This window comes from Haemorhous mexicanus, chromosome 1, assembly GCF_027477595.1.
Source record: "Haemorhous mexicanus isolate bHaeMex1 chromosome 1, bHaeMex1.pri, whole genome shotgun sequence".
NCBI classification, from domain to species: Eukaryota; Metazoa; Chordata; class Aves; order Passeriformes; family Fringillidae; genus Haemorhous; species Haemorhous mexicanus.
The window spans coordinates 25,009,622-25,031,895 of record NC_082341.1 but is presented as its reverse complement, the minus strand read 5'-3'; the positions used below and the strand labels follow the sequence as shown (position 1 = coordinate 25,031,895).

General features: G+C 40.8%; 1 protein-coding gene across 2 annotated transcripts in view; it reads right to left on the bottom strand.

The window, feature by feature from the left end:
* Window positions 1–22,274, bottom strand: part of DYNC1I1 (dynein cytoplasmic 1 intermediate chain 1) — a 184,253-nt gene that overhangs the window by 53,173 nt on the left and 108,806 nt on the right. For both annotated transcript variants that reach the window (XM_059843469.1, XM_059843478.1), the window contains exons 8-10: window positions 19,753–19,915; window positions 18,509–18,608; window positions 13,667–13,792 (exon numbers count right to left, since the gene is read on the bottom strand). In XM_059843469.1, the coding sequence (XP_059699452.1) occupies window positions 13,667–13,792; window positions 18,509–18,608; window positions 19,753–19,915 (389 nt within the window). The remainder of the gene's footprint in view (window positions 1–13,666; window positions 13,793–18,508; window positions 18,609–19,752; window positions 19,916–22,274) is intronic.

Sequence of the window (22,274 nt, the reverse complement as noted above, 5' to 3'; positions counted from 1 at the left end):
GAAACAACATCTGAAAGATTTTGTGCTGGAGATTATTTGCAGTACCATACAAGATTCGTCTCTACTAAAAATAAAATAAAAGCAGTTGTCATCCTTCACATATTAAAAAATAAATAAATAAAACCAAACAAACACTTCTTCAAACCAAATGTCAGAACTCTGTTTAATTAAAAAAAGGAAGTTTATACTTGGTTATAGTGTGTGTCGACATCTACCCCTTTGATTTACAAGAGTATGGACGGAAAAGAGCAGATTGCTTTATTCAAGAGAAAGAAAGGAGGGAGGGGGCCCAGTGTGACAGGAAAGAGTGTAGGCTGTATTAACTTCAGTGCTTGTTAAAACATGAAGGATTAATGGTAGAAAGGGAGGGAAGAATTGTGAATGTCTCCAGTTTAGGATCTTCAAAAATGTTTGGGGATTCTAAGAATGTCTCACCAGACCACATGAAAGCTGTACAGAGAGACTCAGCCACACGACTGCTCTAAATCCAAAGCTGGTATTGCTCCACTTATACCATCAAACCAATGGAGCTGAAATGTAGCCGCAAATTAAATTTATTTTTATTGAAAAAGTACTAAGTCCTTAAAAATAAGGAAAAGAGTATGTCAGGAAATGCAGCCCTTCTTAGCTGAGTTTACAGGGTAGGTAACTCTGGCATCTAACCTCAGTGCTGACATCTGAGTATTGCAGCAGAATCAGACACTCTGCCCAAGTCTGCAGAAAGGCAATATCCAGCCTTATGACTTCATTTTAAATAGAGCAGAAAGCTGGAGCTTTCTGCTTTCATCTCTGTAACTGCAGGTTCAGCCCATGTAACTACAAGAGAAAAATAATCAGGAGAAAAGTTCACAAGCTGCCTTTGTAAATGGGAATCTACACTTCAGCCTTCCTGCAAAGTGCATTTGCTGTTCTTATTAATTCAGCAGGGTCATGGCGACTTGGAAAAACAGCAAAACTGTTTGCTGTATTGCAAGTGCACATAATCCTGACACTTCTCAAATTTAATACGGGGAGATCCTGTGTGCCTTTATCCATGACTGCAGCAAGGAGTCAATTCAGTAACCCTGAACTACTGCACACACATGTAAGCCTGAGAATACAGTCTTTGCTGAACATCATACTGTCTTTGTTAGACTGATGATGAGATGATTAAAGCCTGGAGAAATCAGGAGTAATTTCATAACAACGGCACATCAAAATAAAGTTTTCTTTCCCCCCCAGCTTCTTAGATGCTAAGTACCCAAACATGTTTGTTTTCTCTGATTAGGACCTGGCTGCTTATCAGATCTCGGGGTCAAACAATTAATGTCCGTGCGCTTGCATGTTGAAGAAGCAAGCACTTCCTTGGTTGGTCTATTTTATTTAGGTCATGATACTCTACAGTTATTCACGAGCACTCTTAATAGTTTTGATTGAATTATTGGCAAGCTTGAAGCGATGGGTCTACACCACCCTTTCCGACCTGGAGCCTGAGGGCATGTGTCTCTGGGTGGAGCACAGAGACCTTCTGCCGTCCCCGCTCATTCCACAGGCTGGCCACAATTTGGAGCAGATGGTAAGTGTCAGCTTGAGCATGGCAGCCTGTCATGCAGCCTGCATGCAGCAGGGCTCACTGGTTTCAGCTCAGCGTTAGCCAAAGGCTTCTGGACCAGAGCTGCTATACATGCAGGGTCATGGTGTCACTGCCTGCCACCACTGCTAGGTATAGCTGCAAGTTTTGTGGCACAGAGACTACATTATTATTATGGGTTTGTAACAAAATCCCTACTAAGCCATCTCAGTCTGATGAAGGCCTCTAGAATTGAGCAAACAATAGCATTACCTGAAAAATTTACTTGGTGCAATGGTTAGAAATGCCAGATAAGCATCTTATTCTAAGCACTGCAAATGAAATCAGATCTAGAGTGGCCCATACTCAAAACATCATGAAAACCAAAGCCTTCTATAGGTGCTGCAGTTAGCCAAGTCCTAAAGCATCTCTGAAGGTGAAGCCACTTCTATATAGCAATTACCTGGGGAACCTGGCTGTTAGGGACAAATCCAGGAATTTTGGTCACTCTTCCTGAATTACTTCTGCATATTATCTCTCTGATATTATCTGATATAGAACATGGGTGTAAACTTAGCAGTCAGCCCCATGCTCATAAAGTGCCCCAGCCATTTGTCTCAAGATTTAAGCTTCTTAATGCTGCACACTTGTACAGGCAGAATCTCCTTCCTGCTGGAATCAGGACCAGGCCTCAGGAGTGAGGTTTAAGAGTCCCTATGCAGAGGTATTCCCATCTATCACTATGCAGAAGTAGAAGAGATCCCTCAGAGGCTGAGCTTAGGCTGGGATTTTGGTGTTCTGGACTCTCCTCCTCATAGTGAAAGCACAACCAATAATCACTTGATGGCAAGTCCTGGAAATACCAGAGTCAGACTTCAGAGCCCACAGAGATAGCAAATTCCAGATCTGGAGAACAGGAATAGAAACACAAGTTATTCTCATGCTCTGGGGATGGTTTTGTGGTTTCTATGGCAGCAGTTCCTCAAACCAATAGGTCTGATCAACCAAACTAAGTGAAGCCCCAGATGAATTAGAAACCAGTACAGATGCTGCAAGAACAATTATCTACAACTCAGCCTGTGAAGTTGGGTGTAGTAGTCACAGCTGCTTGTAAGAGTCACAGGTAATTCTCAAGTGTAGCACTGAGTCCAAACCCCCACGAGAAATGCAAAGGCCATGAGAACCAAGGCACAGTCAGAAGATCAAACATATTGAACCAAGAACACTTTAAAGCCCCAGATGAGGAAAGAACTTAGTAAGTCCATCTTTTCTCAGAAGTCCATGAACTTAATTGTAATTAATTCTTCTAAGTTCTCCATTATTTTAATGACTCAAAAGCCGGCTTCCAGCCAAGCAAATTGGTAAGTGCTTTCCTAAACAAGCAATTTTTAAATTCAGGCCTTCTGAAAGAAAATGACCTTCATTCTGTGAGGAAAGAAGGACACCCTGATGTTCAGATGCTCCTGGGAAGACTCCATAGACTTAGAGACAGTCTCAACCCAGCAGACTTCCACATCAATTACAAACAGGGAAGGGAAAACAAGTATAAGGTGTCAGAGACAGACTCACTGAATTTCCAGTGTTGGGAGGCACATCTAGAGATTGTCTAGTCCAACCCCTTGGTCAGAGCAGGATCAGCTGGAGCAGATTGTTGTTGGCTGTGTGTGGCTGGGTTTTGACTGTCTCCATGGATGGAGACCCCATCACCAGCTCGTGTTGAGTTTCTCATCAACCAACACCCCAGCCACTTCCCCTCAGGACTGCTCTCAATCCCTTTTCAGTCCAGCCTGTATTTGCGCTTATTGCCTCCCCCCAGATGCAGCACCTTGCACTTGGCCTTGCTGAACTTCATGAGACTCACATGACCCACCTCTCAAGCCCATGAAAGTCCCTCTGGATGGCATCCCTTCCCTCCATTGTGCCAGCTGAACCACACAGCTGGGTGTGGTCAGGGAACATGCTGGGGGTGCTTCAATCCCACTGTCCATGTGTCTGACAGAGAAGTTAAACAGTGCTGGTCCCAACCCTGACACCTGGGGACACCATTTGTCACTGGTCACCCTTTGGACATTGAGCCATTGACTGCAGCTCTTTGAGTGCAACCATCCAGCCAATTCCTTATTCACTGAGTGTTCCATCCATCAATTCCATGTCTCTCCACTTCAGAGACAAGGATGTTGGGCACGACAAGGTGAAATGCTCTGCACAAGTCCAGGTAGATGATGTCAGTCATATGAAGACTAATAGGTTTTTATATTTGCCCAAATCCATCACTTTCACTGATGTACCTTTTATAAGCAGTGTCACTATGTAATTGGAAATAATTGAAAATTAATTTAATATTGCACATAGATGTGGAGACTGAGAGACTGAGAGACTGATAAATAAACAGCTATCTAGTGGAAACACAGCTCAAAAACCAGCCTCCCTGGGTCATTCACACACACCAGTGGTGGGATGTTTCATAATGCATCCTTATCCTGCCAGGAAGAATGGATTTATCCCAGAAAACTCATGTCAGTAGTTCTGCACAACTCCAGTCCAAATTCGGCTTAGTAAATTTATTTAATAGACCAACAGATGTAAACATGAGATAGTAAATGTTAAGCATGTTTTTCTCTCCATGAAATGACTGGTGATTTAGTATATGTTCATGAACAATACGGAACCAAAGTGGGATTGATATTTTTCTTAACTACAAAAATACTGAATAATGTTATAAGAGCAATCAAATGATTTAATCACAGGTCCTAAAGCACTCTGGCACATTTTGTCGTAGAGATAATGAAAACACTCTGATCTCTCCAATATGACAAATTGTTAAAAGCATATTGCTTCTTGTATTTAGGACATTTGCTTGTCATTTTATGCTAAAATAAATGTACTTTAACTTTTCTTTCTCTTTGCCCCATGGGAAAAATCTTCCAAGGATAATATCAGTATCTCAGCCACGTGGCACGTGCTTCTGCTTTCCCTTTGTGGGAAGCCAGAAGTGTTAATTATCATTATATCAATGTTGTCCATATACAAAAGTTCTTTTTAAGGAAGTACCTGTCAGTCATTCAGCCATGGGGGCAGAGGGCGGAAAACTGTTGATTTTAGACTGAAGGCCGTGGACAGTTGTATCCCGGGCTGTAATGATGGATTTCTTGGTTTCTGGGGCCTTTTACAGCAATTTAGAAGAGTAACTGTTTTAGATTTTGTGCCAGGTAACACAAAAAGAGGCTTCACTCCTCACATAGAGCTCCCACAGAGACAAAAGTCATGAGGTGAAATAATTTTCTTGAATTTGGACCAAAGGTACTCTTCATTGCAAGTAGTTTGCACTGAGAACAGTTACATAACCCAAACAGAAAAGTCATGCCTATGGCTGTTTATCCATCATTTGCAGTGCAGCTAGGGAATTGCATGGTATTTTACATCTTTTACGGAAAAAAATTCAGTGGAAGGATCTCAGTGACTTATTGATTTCACATCTGATCCTGCATTTCTTGTTCACCTAAAACCCTTTTAGCAATGGGAGTTTCAAATATACAAAAAATATTAAAAATGTAATGTTCATATCAACAAAGGAAAATTGGGTTCTTTTTTCCCTTCCTTCCTTTTTACACTAGGTTATGTTGAAATGTAACCAAATCAACAACTTTTAAACTATAAAACAACCCCAGGAACAATTGCAGCATTTGGTGACTTTTTTTCTCTGCAATTTTGGGATAGTGTGGCAAATCTGCATTTTTTTATCAACAGAGATTTTCAAAATTCTCAGTTGAACAAATAATGTCATGTGTTTGTAAGTATCAATAATCTAAGCCATCTGCAAAGGAATGGTTTTGCAAAGGCATCTCTTTCAGGACACTGTGGATTTTGTCACTGCTTGAGGTTTTGGCAAACCATCAATATCACTATAATTCTCTCCTATGAAATACAGTTTTTTACTGAGGGTTTTTTTTTTTCCCTTAGCTAGCTTAAGTTTAAAAATATTGCATGTCTAACTCGGCAAAATCAAAAGTTAGGCTTTCTCTGAATTGCACATTAGATGCCAGTGATTCAAAAAGGTATAAAGCAAGTTATCAGTGAAATAAAGAAACTTAAAAAAAAAAAAAAAAATTGAATGCTCACTGCATCAAGTAGCCAACATATTCTTTATATTTGGTCTGAAAGGAGGACTACAGAACTTAAGGGAGAGAAAGAGCATCTTTAAGTACAGGTTCATTACAAATCTCTATTTTCACACCTGCAAAGAGCACAATGCTATTGCTAGTAGTGACAGTGTAACATTTAAGTATATGACATCTACCCCCTCCAAAAAAGGCTCAGATGTGAGAACCGCCTGAAATTTTCTATCCAAGACAAGCAAAGTTGTCACTTCCTAATTATTTGATTCCAAATTGAAATCTCAGTTTCAAATGAGGAAGATGATCTGTGCTAAGCTTTGCTCTAAGCAAAGGAGCATTCTGTTGCTAGCAGACTCTGTATGTATAAACACAGTTCTCAAATAATTCAGAATGTTAACTACTAATAGGGGAACTACACCCACCTTTTGTAATAGTCATTTCACAGACTGACACGGCTACAATTATTTTGTTATACAAATTGGCTTTGGTGGGTGTGTCACTCTTCAGGGTTCTGTACAAGGCAGCAAGAGATCCAAGTCATTATGGAAAAATCAGCTTACAAAGGGTTTGTAAAGATACAGCTGAAACCCAAGGGAAGGTATGCAACTTCGTGACATCCCTTCAGTCTAAATAATGATGTTTATTTGCTCTCTGACCTTGCCTGGAAGAAGGTGTCCTTCTCCCACTCTTGTTATGAAAAATATAATGATTTGAGTTTTGTGGAAATAAATCAGGTTTAAGAGATTTTAGGACTGAAAGGTGAAGGGCTATGTAGAAAACATGGCATACTTGGTTTTGAAGTGCAGATGCTTGCAGATTTCACGCTAGCAGCTGTGACATTTCAGCAGTAAAGCAGGACTGGTGATTTCAGGACTGGCTAAGACATTGTGGCACCCGAGCCAGAATATACATTCTCACATTTTCACTGCCTTTTCTGTCCTCCCCCAGTTTAAATGTCTTTGACAGGAGATAGGAAACCCTGTCCTTTGTACATGGGGTCCTCTTTGTCCTCCTCTACAAATCTGTTGTGTGCAGTTCTCTCCTCTCACCTAAGACACCAAAAACCATTTTCCAACTACTACACTTAGCCTTCAGATGTGTAACTTCTACTGACTCACACACAATCTCTCCACAAACATTGGGGCACTAATCTTAGGCCAAATAATAGATATTTTTAATTAACAAAGGCTGGAAGTGGTGTAGCCTCCAATGGGAGGAGCAAAAAACCACAACTGGTATCAGCTGAGGACAGAGGGAAGAATCCAAAACCAAAGCCTAAGACACAAGACGTGGGCTCTTGCTTACTGACATCTTCATGGCACAAACTGTGCTCTGTATTTCCACATTCCAAACAGAAACGTGGCAGAGAACAGAAGTTTTGAAGGAGGAACAGAGTAAGTATGTCCTTCTATCTCACAAGTTGTAGCTGAACAACTACAACTACTTCTTCTCCCCCAGTCATATAGTTAGAACTAGAACTTCCCCCAAAATGTAATTCAAAATGGCACAACTATGCATCTGCATTAATTATTACAGTGTGCAGATAACCACATAGACACAAATGTAAGAACAACAGAGTGTCCCAGAGAAAAGGCACAGCAGAGCTTTACACAGCTCCACCAAGATCATCCTACCAATGATGCACAGCAGGAAACAAAATTGAAATGAAAAGAAAACAGCACCTTTATCTCTGAAGAAGCCCCCCTTGGTATGATTGACAGCATTTGGATATGTGTTACAAAAGTCAGCAACAAATTTGGGAGCCTGGATGCTGAAGTATTCCCACTATGACAGCTGTCTCAGTATCTTCACAGGCAGACAGTCAGAGGCCCATTTACCAGTGAACTACTATGAAGAAAGGAGGAATCTGATTCATGTTTAGGATCATAGGGTCATGGGGAAACTCAGGCTGGAAAAAACTTTCTCTTCCAAAGAAGGGGTTTGTGGGTTTTTTTGGGAAAATTTGCAGTCAGCTCAGAACCACATGTCTTCTCTGACATTTACAGCTCTTTAAAGACTGATCACAGGTACCCCCTCTCACTAGAAACTAAGGAATTAGGTAAGTCAGCTTTGGAATTGAACATGCTGGATCCTTGGACTGATTTTACTTAGGAAAGTCTGTGAAGCTTAGAGAGAGTTCTGGGTCTTTCATTTCTTGTACATCTCTGAAGAACTGAATCCTTGCTTGAAACTTAGTGCTTACAAGTTGAGGAAGTTTTTGTGGAAAAGCACAAATGTAACGACAAGAGAAAATTTTCTTAGTTTTTAAAGTATTCCAACCACACTTTCTGGACTTTTATAAACTTCTTGTAGCATTTCTTTTCTTTAGAAGCTCTAAAGAAAGGAGGGACTGAGCTCTAGTCTGGCTGCCACAGAGGAGGAAACTCAAGGACAAGAGGAAAAGGAGGATATTAGTCATTCAGGCTTTTACCTCAGCCCGTTCCACACACAAGTCTTGTGGATTTGAGTGTCCAGCACCTTTAGAAGGCAGGCTGCTGGAGCAAAAGGCACATCTGAAGGAATTTATGTTGATTTTGAAAGAGCAGACAACAACAAAGAAACCAGATCAGGAAAAAAATAAGGCAACTCTGGCCAATATCAGCCACTAAATATAGCCTTTCACTTACCTCAATGCATCTAATTCTAAGATATGCATTTATGACTCCATCCATTTAGTTGAAAAGGGAAAGACCACACCAGGATAAGCAATGAAGAGTGGTCAAACACATAACTTAATGGCAGTGTATGGAAGCCACTACAAAAAAGCTAGGGGAGAATGAAACATTTTGTGGTGCAGCTGAGTAGCTGATTTCTGTACCCAATCCACCAATATTTTCCAAGCATGGACATCTTTTCTTGAAATTAAAATAGAAAACACAAATCCCCTTTGCCACAAAAAAACCTGACAGTTTAGTAAAAAAGATGGAACTAACCAAGTAAATCTGACTGCATAGCATTTTAGGAAAAGGACAGAAATAACTGCTGCTATTGAAAGTCATATACTGCTGAAATGTTTTTGTGATTATCCTAAAAGCTGATCTGACTCCTTGAAAGAACTCTCAAATGGTTACTGCTTCCTCAAACAAAAGCTACTTCATATGTGCTCTCCTGCTTTAAAAATACACTGAATGTAGTTGCTTCTAAGTGTCAGATCTGTACTTCCCACTGCCCTTTTGAGACATTTGGAAAAGACATAGCTGACAAAGAGGAAATTAGAAGATCAGGAAATAATCCAGAATAGATCAAGACTGTCAATGCAGTAATATTTTGTTTCTGTTATGATTAGATTGTGTGCAGTAAAGCAGAATTCTTTACAGTAAAAATGTAGAGTCCTCCAAAACAGAAAGTAACATTCAATTTGGTTTATTTGCACGAAACTAATACCTTTAGCTGTCTTCCTCCTCCTCCCCTCCTCTCCTGAAATGATGGATGTTTGAGGCTGAGATCCAGATACCTCAACCAACTTTAATAACCCCTCTTCAGTTCCAGAAGAAAGGAAATGGTTTGTAATACCCTCAAGTCCCTTAGGTACACTGATGATTTCTTTTCCTTGTGACTTTTGTCTCTGCAGATCAGCTCTAACCCTATAAAGCTATGAGATCTGATAGAAGACCAGTGCTGTACACATGCTAATAGGCCCTGCTGAAAGATGTGGTATAAAGTTCAGACCATTATCTGCTGGCCCATCTACTGCAAACTCTGAGTTCTCATTCTCCTCACTTGACCAGATATGTTGCTGCAAAGTTTCAGATACTTCTTCAGGTCATTCTGACATAAAAAGCTTAGATCAGACCACCATGAAACAGAAACAACATCAGGGGCAGAGATGATGAGTAGTACAAATAATCCTCATAATTAATGGGCAATGCAGATTTTTATTTGTATGTTCAAGGAAAAAACACATAAAGAACATAAAAGCACTTTTTCAAAAAGACACAAATATTGAGAAACATGGTTGGTGCTACTCTACCAATCAATGCTACAGGAGGAAATGTTCACATGCAAGGCCAGCCCTGTGCATTGCAGAAATCAATACAGGATTAAGCACGTGTGGAGTCAGATCATCAATAACTGTGAGATACTATTTTTGTTTTTGTGACCCTCACCTAAATACAAACCAGAAGTAGCTGAGAAAAGCAATGTGAACCACTGCTTAAAATTCTCCCAACTAAAGCAAGGGAGAGTCAATGTGATTTCCATGTTGTTCCTGGAATTCACTCCATCTCTGTATACTGCCAAACCAACCCAACTAGGGTTGAATCATCTGCATGGTTTCATAAAGTACTTCTGACAGGCATGTGTCTTGCCTTTGGAATGCTCTGGATTACACCAAGAGTATGTGGTGCTCCAGCATGGGGGAAGAGGACATCCCCTGACTCTTCCCTACAAAGATATTCCCAGTCTGCACTCTGCAGTATTAACTGCATGCTCAATTTATTTCTCACTACCTAATGAAAGCATTGGACATTCATTCCTTTGGCAAATGATATCATCCTCCCATTCCAGTTTTGCATCTGAGACAACAAATTTTGCTTGCATAGGAAAACAAATGAACAAATTGCCCAATCCCTCATTTTCCCCTGTTTTCCTATTTCCAACCTTGTGGTAAAGAAATGTATGATGAGCTACAGAGGAAAAAATCTGAGAGTCACAGCTAAAATACTGTGTCAGCACATAAAGCAGAAATATAAAAACCCAAAGAGGGGCAAAAATAAAACACAGAAGAAAAAAACCAATTCCATGGGAGGTAAGAGTAGAAGCCATCAGGACTGTTTTAGAAAGCATCTGATAGAGCACATGGCAGTACACATGAATTAATGAGTAAGGATGTCCACTTGGCTAATTGTAACTTTTCCTTTAATGAGTATTAACTAAAATTGAACCCAGTATTTGTAGCACAACACATTGTAGAGCTATAAAATTTACTACTACTTAAATTGTATTAATGAGAAAACAACTCAAAATGACTTTAAATTGGGTAAGAATTTACAGAATACACCACCCAATACACCACCCCTCACATTTGAGGACTGAAATCAAATGTTTTGGTGACTGGAGTTAGGCAAAAACCTTCTTGCCAGTAGATTTTTACATCATTGTCTGTCATGGCTGAACTTCAGTTGAAGCCCCTTGGTTCTGGCAACTTTCAGCATTTTACATTCTCCTATCTAAGATTAAAAACAGTCTCAGAAAGAGGTAAAGAACATAAAGAAATTCCAGGTCTGCATCTAGATAATATATCAGGAAAGACAGGAAAAGGTTAGGGTTCTAGTTTCAAGAATTTACCAAATGTGCACAATTGGTATCTGAAGTTCTCCCGGCTGCAACTCCAGCCAGTTCTTTAGCTGTCCAGAGATGCTTCACAGATCTATCTCTATTGATGTTAGCAGAACTCCTGAGGTGAAATTTCTTAGAAGTTTCTCAGAAATGCCTTCATAAACCTATTTATTGATTTGGCTTCTCAGAAGTGGCTCAAAAAGCTCACTGACAGTCACACCTGAAATGAGTTTCTACTTTCTTGTGTCTTGCTCTCTGAGCTCCAAAAATTGAAAGGCAAAAGGTATATTAGTCAGCATCTTGTAGGACTTATTGAGACAATTTTTTATAGAAAGTCACTGGGAAGGAAAATAGAGGCCTGTTGGGGAAATACACTGTATTTCCCCAACAAATCTCCACAGTACTATAAAAAGTACTGGGTTTGTCATATCTGGGCAGCACAGCTATAACAGTAAGGTGTGTGTTCATCTGTAGCTGTTGCCTGGACTGTTGTAAGGTCGTTTATTTGATGAAACAAAATTGGGCCTTTCTCTCAGAAGGCCTAGAGAAATAACTGAATCAGGACTGAATAAAGGGAAAGTTTCTCTAGCAAAATGGTAATATAAATGATATGGGGCTGACTAATTATACAGTTAGTTACCACTAACAGAATAGCACGATGATCTGTAGAACTGAAATCCAGACTATGAGCTAAGATATTACTCTATTCTTATTTTCCATCTGAGTCAGTTACAACAAAACCCGTGTTCAAGAGACCAAGTTGCATACTTTTTGCTTCCCCATTTAATCCCATGTGGGTATCCCAATCTGATCTGAAGATAAGCAGAAGATACTCCACATCAAAAGCCCTATAATGGTGGTTCAAAGACAGATCCAACTCATAATGGACTTATAATGCAAATTACCTATGGTCAGTTTGAAAGGAAAATAAATATTTCCCATGGGCAGAACTGATATTCTTTAGCTGACAGAGAATGAATCCAGGATACATGTGCAAGCACAGTGTCATATATGTCTTTAAATTCACAGGTTTTAAGGTTCCAGTTCTAAAAGGGAGCACATCCAGCAATGTGAGGATTAGACAGAAGCTCAGCCATGCCAAATACTTGGCCACCACTTACTGCGTCCTGTGTGTATTTTTCTAATGGAGAGTGTAGCCTGTCTCATTGCTTTCAATGCAGTATGTCATACCTCTTGTTTAAGTGTATCTAGACAGAACTTTAATGGAACAAATTGTTATGTCTTTAGTCAATCTTCCTCTGTCTACACAGGAGGGATACCCTGAATCCGGTCATTATCTGGAAAAACAAATCTAGTTTAAGGATTATCCTTCCTAGAAATGCCATCTCTTCTCTTGGAAGTTTTGTTCAAAACATAAAGCTGTGTGTATATCACAGAAGAATCAGAACATGGGATCTGAGCTAAGACCTCAAGCAGTCTGAAAGGTCAATGCCAATTCGGCATTTGCTGCCCGATATGATACCCAGGAAAATACAAGTTCTCTTTCAAGGGTAATACACACACACACACACACACACACACACACACACACACACACACACATTTATGTATATAAATCTGTATGGTATATTTGCAGGCCTAAACTCTTTGTGAAGTTGTTTTTCAGTATAGCAAATTAGAAAAATATGCCCGGAATTAAAGGTTACTTAATCGGGTTGAAGCAGCAACTCCAATTCCAGCAACTCCCTCCCACTATGTTACATCTGATAATGTACCCAAGTCCAAACATAAACTTAGTTCAAAAAGATGTTTGGCCCTCAAATGTAAAATGACACTTAGCTTACACAATTAGCCAGGTAATACATATCCTTCCAAGAGAAGCAATTTTTACCACAGAATTATCTGCATTTTACTAATCTCTGATTGTTAAGTTTTACTTGCTGAAACTTTTCCATATGGCTTTTTGAATACCACTGTCCTGTATTTAATTACCACAGAGGGATATTAATGAAAAGGCTGGAAATTTGGCCCAAGCCCTGTTCTAGAGTCTGGACAGTTTGATGGAGATAGAGGCAGTGAGCTGAACACTTCTGTCAATACGAGGCTGTGCCATTTCACACATAAAGGCAGTGGCAAAAGAAGATCACACAGACATACAGAAATAAAACACTTAACTATTTTTGAATTGTCCATAAACTTCTAAACCAGCATAATTTTAAAGTAGCACTGAGTGTAGTGAAACACTATTTTGCTGACTTAAAGGACAGTCAAACTGACTGGCCTAAAGGAATTGGTGGAGTAGTTCTTGAAATCAACACCATTTTGATTAAGCTGGAAGACAGACACAAGTCCAAAAATGCAAAGTTTACTACCCAATTTTAAAGGCAAAACATGATATTGAGCAGAACCAAGGCAAGGGTAGGCAGCTTGAGTGCAGAGGATGCGAGGAAGTTAACGTGGGTGGGAAAGCATGTGTTACTGCCTGGATGAGGAAGTGGTACACCACAGTTACTCCATAAGTGCGAGGGATTTATGAACTAAATCTCCTGGGGACTGTTTTAAATAGACAAAGAATGACATGCAGCTCTGACAGGCTTTTGTTTGAGAAGGCTGGTTGCCTTCTGAAAACACTGGACTGCCACTTGTACTTTTACTAAATATGCCTATTTTTAACCTTAACCTTTTCATTTAATCAGTGGGGAGATGTACCATGTAGTAAATTGGTTTGCCTAAAGCATAAAATCAATGGCTTCCTCAGCCTTACCTGACAATGGAACACATATTCTGGTGTAGTTTTCTTGAACTTCATGTTCCACACCAAGGCTACCCCATCAGGCTCATGTGGAGCATCTTCATTATTGTTATAAGATGCAACCATCAATTCGGGGTACTAGAAAGGAAAAGAAAATGCAAATAAGAAAACATGGATAATGAAAAACTTACACAAAATCATATCAGACAGAAATAATCTACAGTAAATGTGCAATATCTGGTTTTAATTAAAATACATGCTAGTTCAATCATATTATTCTGCTTCATTTTTGTTTTACATTTTACTCATCCCTAACATCTTTAAAGCCCCTGATACTTGCTCTCTATCAGTTATACTAAAATACCACAAAGGCAATTTTATTTTCCGCAGGTAATTCTTAAGAAAAGAAAACTAGCAAAATATTTATAAAGCGAATGAAAAGGAAGGAGAAAGACAAATTTGAAAGCTTGAATCACTTTAACATATTTGCTCAACATCTCCTCAGGGACAAACTGCTGTCTTAATTGACTTTGATAATGAAACATTATGACCATAGGGTTGACTTGCTTTTATTCTGAAATTCACCTTTTTTTTCAGCATTCCTGAAAACTATTCTTTCTTATTTCATTATGCACTCTTATTCACTTATGCACAGAATCAACTTGAAAGCTCTTCTTGATGATTCAAATGGCAAACAAAACATTTTCTTCACAGAAGCTCAATTTTGCAAGATGCTGAGGTCATCTTGTAAAGCACAGGGTGACCTTGAATTCCACTGACTCAGTAAGGTTGATGCAATAAGCACTCTAAAAACAGAGCCACACTTTTTTGCATACCCATTATCCACTGTTGTGCAGAAGTAGATATGCAACACCCATATTTATTTGCTATGTTTATATACACATATCTATATATACATAATATCATAAGTGAAAAATCAGAATTTCACACTGTCTCAATGATCTTGCATCATTTTAAAACACTGTAAGAAGTAACAATTTACCCTCAAAACATCAATTACTTTCTGTCTACATAGTAACTCCCAGTTGTTCACTCTCACATGTTTGACACTAGGCACCTCTGGTAACCTCTGTTCTTCCCTCTAAGTATTTACCTATTTAGAGGGATAAGGCAGTGGAGATTTTGGCATGTCCAGAGAAAAGCATGTGGCTTCTGCACACCAATGAGTCAGCAGCTCAAGTTGTGCAAGACCTACACTCTCCTCTTGTAAATTAGAAATGCTTTCCCTCAAAATTTCTCAGTATCTGCAAAGTATTGTCGCTGTTTGTCTTTCCCAGGTAAATTCCTGCCAAACCATCCACCACTTTGCAGGAGAACAGTGCAGCTGGTAGGAAGCAGGACAAAGAAACTCTCATTTGGGAGCTGTGAATTTGGTCCAAAGGCACTTTAACAATTAATAAATCCCCAAACCACCACTCTTCCTATCATTATTATTGGGGTCTGAACCTCTCTGCTCTCAAAATCCATTTGGAGGAAATAATGTACACAGCTGTAACTTCTGCCACCAGCAGCTGTTGCTTCCCATATTCTGTACCCTTCCATGGATAATGTATCACAGAGCTGATGATTTCCTACTCAAGCTCATTGCTCTGAGAGAGCCTGGACCCATGTGTGGAGGAATCAGCAATAACACATGGACACCACAGCCTACCCCCTTCCCATTTTAAGGAAACTCTGACTAGATTGTACCTACATCCCTCCAGACCCTGGCTGCTGGCACAGCTTGTAAGGACAATTTAACACCCAATTCACTTGCAAGGAATTTAAAGGAAGCAGTAGGCCAACTGGTCCATCATCAAGACCCGAGGGGCACCTGAGGGTGAATTAATCCTACACCTGGGATGCCAGCTCTCTTGACACAATTGTGCCAGCCTTGCCCTCAACTGCTCTCATTCATCTCACCCCTCTCCTCTCCTCTCTCGCTCCTGCAACAGAGCTTACAACCACTTCTGAACAGCAAGCTCAGCTTCTCCTTTGAACCTTTTCATCCCACGCTGGCCCATGGCCAAGTAAACAGAGTGTGCAGCAGGCTCTTGACAGGGCATCACGTTGTGGCTGAACAGGTTGGGGACCATCCACGCGAGTGCCCGAGCCTGCAGTCACGAAGGGGCAGATACGTGGGCAGGCAGAAGCAACAAGCCCTCCTGCCAGCATGAATACAACCAGCTAGGGGGTGTGACCAGGTCCAAAGTACCAATTTTGGAGCACTTTGGGGCTGGTTCATGCTCCTGGGAAGTTTAGTGGGCATGGTTGACAGCACGTCTGGCCATAAACAGACACTGACTCAAATCTTGCTGGTCTATTGGCAGGTTTTGCAATCAGTTTATTATTATTATTTATCAGTATTTGACTGAAAATGCAGTTTAAAGTTTAAGCAGATGCTGGGCTTCATACCTGGCTGGGTAACACCATTATGAGGCTTTTTGACTCTTAAAAAACCAGAGCTGAATGCATTACCCTAAATCCTTTCTGGCACTGCACACTCCAAAGTCCACTCAATCTACTTCCATTTACACAGTGTCAGTGTCACCAGGTGCCCAGATGTCCTGTGGCTGAAAGCAACGTGGAAATGGTGCTGTGCAAAACCTCCTCCAAGGCTGCTGCCTGAGGCTCCAGAAAGACACATCACTATCCCCGAGGCCATGATTTTCTTGGCTTTAGGTGATCTAAGTTAGCTCCCATGGACAGAGTAAGGTGCTATCATTCTTCATGTTTACTCTCAGTCAATTGGGCCTTTCCCTAACATCCATAAGCACCTAAACCATTTTCCTGGTGCTCTGTGAAAGAATCAAGGGGCTAGAGGGTTAACTTGAACGGTAGGAATGATCCCACATGTTTGAGACTGTATTCTACATGTGACTGGGAACAGAGTAACTTGTTTAATCAATGCATCAATGTCCTTTGTTTGATTAAGCTTCTATTTGCCTCCAGGCTGTTTCGCAGCAGCAGTTTTATCGCAGAAAATTGAGCAATGTGTTCTGCAGTTCCCATGATTATTCAAGTTATTCTTTGGCACAGTGGACACTGTCATGTCCTGGAGCATGTGTGAGCAGCAGAGCTAGTGGTTAGGTGAAATACCTCTGTCTGGCTCCAGCTCTTGTCTCATGGATACAACTCAAAGCAGGAAGGAGAGGAGGCAACTCCATACTCCCAAGCTACCGTAGGGCAGCATGCAGAAGCCCCCCACATAGAGAAGCCCCTGCTGGGGTGCCAGGGAGCTGAGCATGAGGAGTTAACAAAGAGGAAGGCAGGAGGGGCCACCCTGGAACAAAGAGGTGGGAAGCAGAACATGCCTTCAAGCCCCAGGGGCTGAACAATTACATTTGGCAGTGCTCTTCTGAGGCGGCTTTTTTTCTTGCTGCCCTGGGAATACAGTAAGAGCTGCCTGTTAGGAAAATATCAGATAAGAATTCCATGTAATTTCCAGCCCCTGAACAAGTGAACAACCTAAGATAAGTGTTTCCTCAGGCTTATATTTGATTTCTGTGGAAATCCATATGTGCTTAAAGGCCACCCACATCACAATAGTGCATACCTGTTGCTAGGCTGATATTTTGTATGAAAGCAAAGGTATAAATCCTTCATTTCACACATGGAGTACAAGCTGGCTATTACAAGAAGCCTCTCTGCAACTGGCTTTCGTGCACCACCCAGACCTCCTCAGCCTAGCAGCCGTGCTCCCTGGGACCCCCTGATTCTTCTCCTCTCTGCAGCCTCCAGGTCCTTGGTGCAGGCAGCTGCCACCTTGCCTGGGAGGTACCCAGAGGGATGGAAGCAGCTCTGTGGCCATTTCAAGGGGAAAGAGAGAAGCATGGATTGAAAGTCCCCGTGCTTCTTATCCCGTGGCATGCCTGAGGCTGGGTTTGGGGCCAAATAGCCAGACTGGCTTGTGCTTGCATTTTTGAACTCAATGTCCTCTTGGAGCAGTTTTGTTCTATGTGTATGGCGGATTTAGGAGCAGAGTCTCCTTGGTTCTCTCCCCAAGGAAACAGATGCTTTGCTCCAGGCCAGAACCTAGGAACAGGCTAACATTGATGAAACAGGACAAGGGGGGGCTGGAGTAAAACTGGAACCAAATTCATTTAACAGGATCTGTGATGATGTCTGATCATCCCAGCTCTCCTACAGAGTAACTAATTAAACTGGTTTCTGTACTTTGCTGATGTGACTGCATTGGTTTTGGAGAGCTTAAGCAGGTCTATCATCAGTTTTAATTTCCAATGACAATGCTTTGCAGTGCAGAGAAACTGGGTACATTCCAGGAGTGCTGCCTTAGCATGACCCAGAGCAGCTGCAGCCTCCTCTTCCATCACTTGAAGAGAGGACCCAGCAGTTTTTGAAAGACACCTTTTCAATCCTTTAGAATTGTTCAGCTGCTTTTTATTAGAAAAAATAATTTCATTTCTCATAATTTTAAAAAATTTCATCTACTACTATGTATACATATTACATTTAGTAAATTAATTTTAGTTAGATTAATTTTAAACCTTTCATCCTAAAAAAATTTTCCATTTTTGGCTGAAGTAATGAAAGGGGGAGGAAAAGCAAAGACTTAGTCTTGGTAGGTTTGTTAACCTAGGGTTTTAACACAACATCCTGATTTTGAAGACCAAGTAACATATACCAAAAAAAAAAAAAAAAAAAAAGACAGCTTCATTATCATCCACCACTCTTCTTCACAGAGAAAAGTGCTTTCACTCGTACAGGGCCTTGCTGTTCTCTCAAAAATAACATCCTGCTCTGCACAAAGAAGAGCAAATGGAGGCTGCCAATCTGTTTTATAGGGAGAAGTGGAAGTGATATGGAAACACATCTCCCAACTCCACATCTTACCTGAAGAGACCAATCCATGCAGGTGACAACGCGATGCTTTGACCAGTGCTCATCATAAAATTGCCGGTTAAAGGAAAGGTTGGCTCCTGCCTGAACATCTCTGTGTGAATTCAAACAAAGTGACAATTTTCAGGTACCAGGATTCAAATGCTGTGAAAAGCAGTGCAAAAGTTTTTGACTACTTCTCAGATCTCTGCTCAGCCTGGGTAAGTCTGCCACCTTGATTTAATTGCTCTCACTGACTGTCTGGCTCAAAATGATGCAACAAGGAACAAATTTAAGGCCTGTTTCACAAAACCACACTTTTTAATTTCTCACTGCCTGCCTGAGTCTTCTGGATCACCCTGGGCCATCTCTGCTCTCTTTTTCTCCCAGGATGAACCTGGCCCTGGCATTCAGCTCCCACTTTCATGAGCTTACACCTCCAAGCTATACCCAAACCTCTCTTACTTTTGACTCCTAAAATGTTAAAGGTACAGCACCTTCTCCCAGAGACAGAGACAGCAGATGCTGTGTGACACCCTAAGGACAGGCTGAAGCTCAGTACTGGTCCAACACTGCTACCCTGATGCACTCAGCTGGTCCATAGGGATGCTGTTCTGGGTTAACCTCCAGTAACTTCCATGCAATACAGCTACTGATTTGCCATGAGGCTTCAACAGGTACATAGCTGTTGCAACCTAAATATTTCTTCTCCAACTAACAAGTTTTACTGCTTTGCTCCCATATCAAATGCTGAAAACAAAACTTGTCACTTCTCGTCTTAGCTGTTAAGATTGCAAACACTTTGGGAGATCATTTTCATCCCCACAATGCATGGGTAATAAAGTGGTATCCATTACAGACCTGAGGCAGTAGTAGAACATAAACAACACTAGTTTGAATTTGTGAAAATATCATAAGCACACACACGTACACCACTGGAATGTATACATTTACATGTACATGTGTATTTATCTCTTTCAGTTATTTTCCCAGAATTTTGAATTTCATCCCAAAAATGAAACAAAAAATTAAATCAGCTGAATAATACATCAAATTGAAAGAACCTGTCAAAACCCAGATCAGTAAATCACAAAGCTATTTTAAAATATCATTTCAGATGACAAAGTGACCCAGGCCTTCACGGAGAGATTTTAAGCTTTTCTTAACAATAAAATTAAAAAAAAAAAATTAAGGCTTCCTGTTATTGGAATTATCTTTATAAAACTTATTTTACAGAAGCAAAAAAACCCCAGACTGACCCATCTTTCTCTTCTACATCTCCACCACTATAGTCAAAGAAGATGTCAGAATCTTCAGCCAAAGCTCGCTCAATTACACGTATTGTGCGGTCAAAAAATATCAGGAATTCTTCTGAATGGAGAACTTGTTGCTTTTCTTCTTCTGTCAGTTCTCTAGGAGGAGCTTGGAAAATGAAAAGATGTAGTTAGGAGTATGACATTTCACCACTTTCCCAATGAATCAACATCTTCAGTGGATTTCTTTTGACATGAAAGCTTGCTATAGCCATGTCAGGAGAAAAATCAAAGCTTTACTCTTAAAATCATGACTAAGAAGTTTTTAATATGTCTAAACACACTCCTGTATATTACCAGAATGTAGCCTTTACATAGAAGAGATCTTGTATCTTATGTATTTATTATTCTGAAATGGAAAATACTTAAACCCCCCAAATGAAATAAACTCAGTGCTCCTATTTCAGGAAATGGCCGTGACTGACGTTTAGTCAATACCTAACTGGAAAAAGCAGAACACTTATGTAACAGAGGACCTGTCAGAGGAGCTGAAGATAAAATAATCTTCTTAACTTATACCACAGTTCTTTATATTAAAAGGTCTCACATAATCTCTCCCTTCAATTCTTCCAATTTCTACTTGGTGTCACTGACAAATTCTGTCTTTGCTTCAGAGCTTTTGGGAAGTAATGAAGTGAATAACCAAAGATATTCTCTGAGGCAGCAAAATTGAAAGCAACCAGCCAAACAGCAGTTTCTTTAAGGCACCCTGCAGAGGAATCCTAAGACCCAGAGCAGCAAATGTCACCAAGCCATGGGCAAAGCTGCCCTGGGAGGGGTAGGGGCTGTCTTGGGCAGCAGTAAGAATAGGATGTCTCTCCCTAGATGAAGTTGCTTCTTTGTATGTACAAAGAGTTGCTAAACCTTTACTTCCAATATTTCCAGTTTGGTCCTTCATTTGAAAAATACTGTCTTTAAAGGACACAGCAGTGCAACGTCTCCATCAGTTTAACGACCTGTTGGTGAATTCCAACTCAAATGTGAGTATCAGAGGGAAAGAAAGTTGGGATGGTGCTGTTACTGCAGTAAAAAACTCTGTTCTCAATTGCACTATGAGGGTCATATTGGTATTCTGGCACTATTGTATATTGATTATATATTTGCCCACAAGTGCTTTTGAATCGTCCTTATGGTTCTATTTCAGAACTACTTGTATTTCAAGAAATAACATTAGTATCTTTACAGTTACCCCAAACCAGCCTTGCAACTAGCCTAAATTCCCAGCATTAAAAGCTCTGTTGACAGAGAATTTTGTTCCAAATTTATAATTAGGAACACAAACAACATATCATAAACAGATTTACTGCAAAACTGCAGAGTCTCCTATGTAAGAGTTTAACAGGAGATCAAAGGTCTCCTGCATTTAGCTTTAGACTACAGATTTGAGGTGTTTACCTGTGAAAATGACCTTGCAGTCTCCATAGGCCATATTGGGTTAAAACACTGGCAGCCAAAAAAGGGAATTGAGAGAACACCCACCATACAGCAAAGTTTAACTCCCAGCCCTGTCATACATATCTCAATGTTTAATTAAACAATGAGTGACACACTTTCAAGCTACAGCTCAAAAAGATTTTCTAGTTTTTGTGCCGTGCCACACAGCTTCTTTCAGTGATCAGGCAGATGTGGCCCTTGCTCTCCATCTGATTTTCCTGTGCTTCATTGGAGTCATGCACTCCAGTGCCCAACTGGATGGGGCACGATGCCACCACCAGCCCTCAGGGCAGGAATGGATGGAATGGCACAGTAGCAGGCAGGAGGAGTGACTTGGTCATCACTCCTGTAGTACTCAGCTCCCCCTGTTTTCAGCAGACCTGCTCTCAGAGCTGCTGTGGTTGGGAGAGGCTGCTATCACCATGCTTTGCCTCAAATTTGCCTCAAGTGGTCAAAGCGTTAGCTCTGAAAGACAAAATCCCTGCACTACACCCGAGCTAAACAGAGAGGGCAGGAGAAATGCCAAAGGTGGAGGAGCAATTTGGCCCTCAGGAGACAGAGCAGCTAAAAAGTTACAAACTTCAGCCTTTGATGATCTCCTATGGCTTCAGCTCTATGTCTCCTACCAGCAGGTTAGTGGTCCCTGTGGAGCTCCACACATCCAGAGGATATTTGCATCCCCTCACATGGTCCCCCTGAGCAGCAGAGTGACAATTGGCAAGGCAGGAGCACAATTTGCCCCTGAGTGCTTTACACAGAAGCAATGCATGTGAAAGAAAAGACTAGCAAGAAGTACAGCCCGACCTATTGCAGCATCCACTGCTGAACAGTAATTGGCACTGGGGGAACTCATCTGGCAAGGAAGCCTGTAATGAGGCAATATCCCATCGTCACCACTAAAGCATTGCTTTCCGAGAATCAAAGACAACAAGCATGACAATGCAGCAAAATGGCATAAAGAGGGGGAAAATAACTGCAAAGGCAACTGGAAAACTCGTGTTAAACTGCTGCAAATGGTAAAAATTATTTGCTAA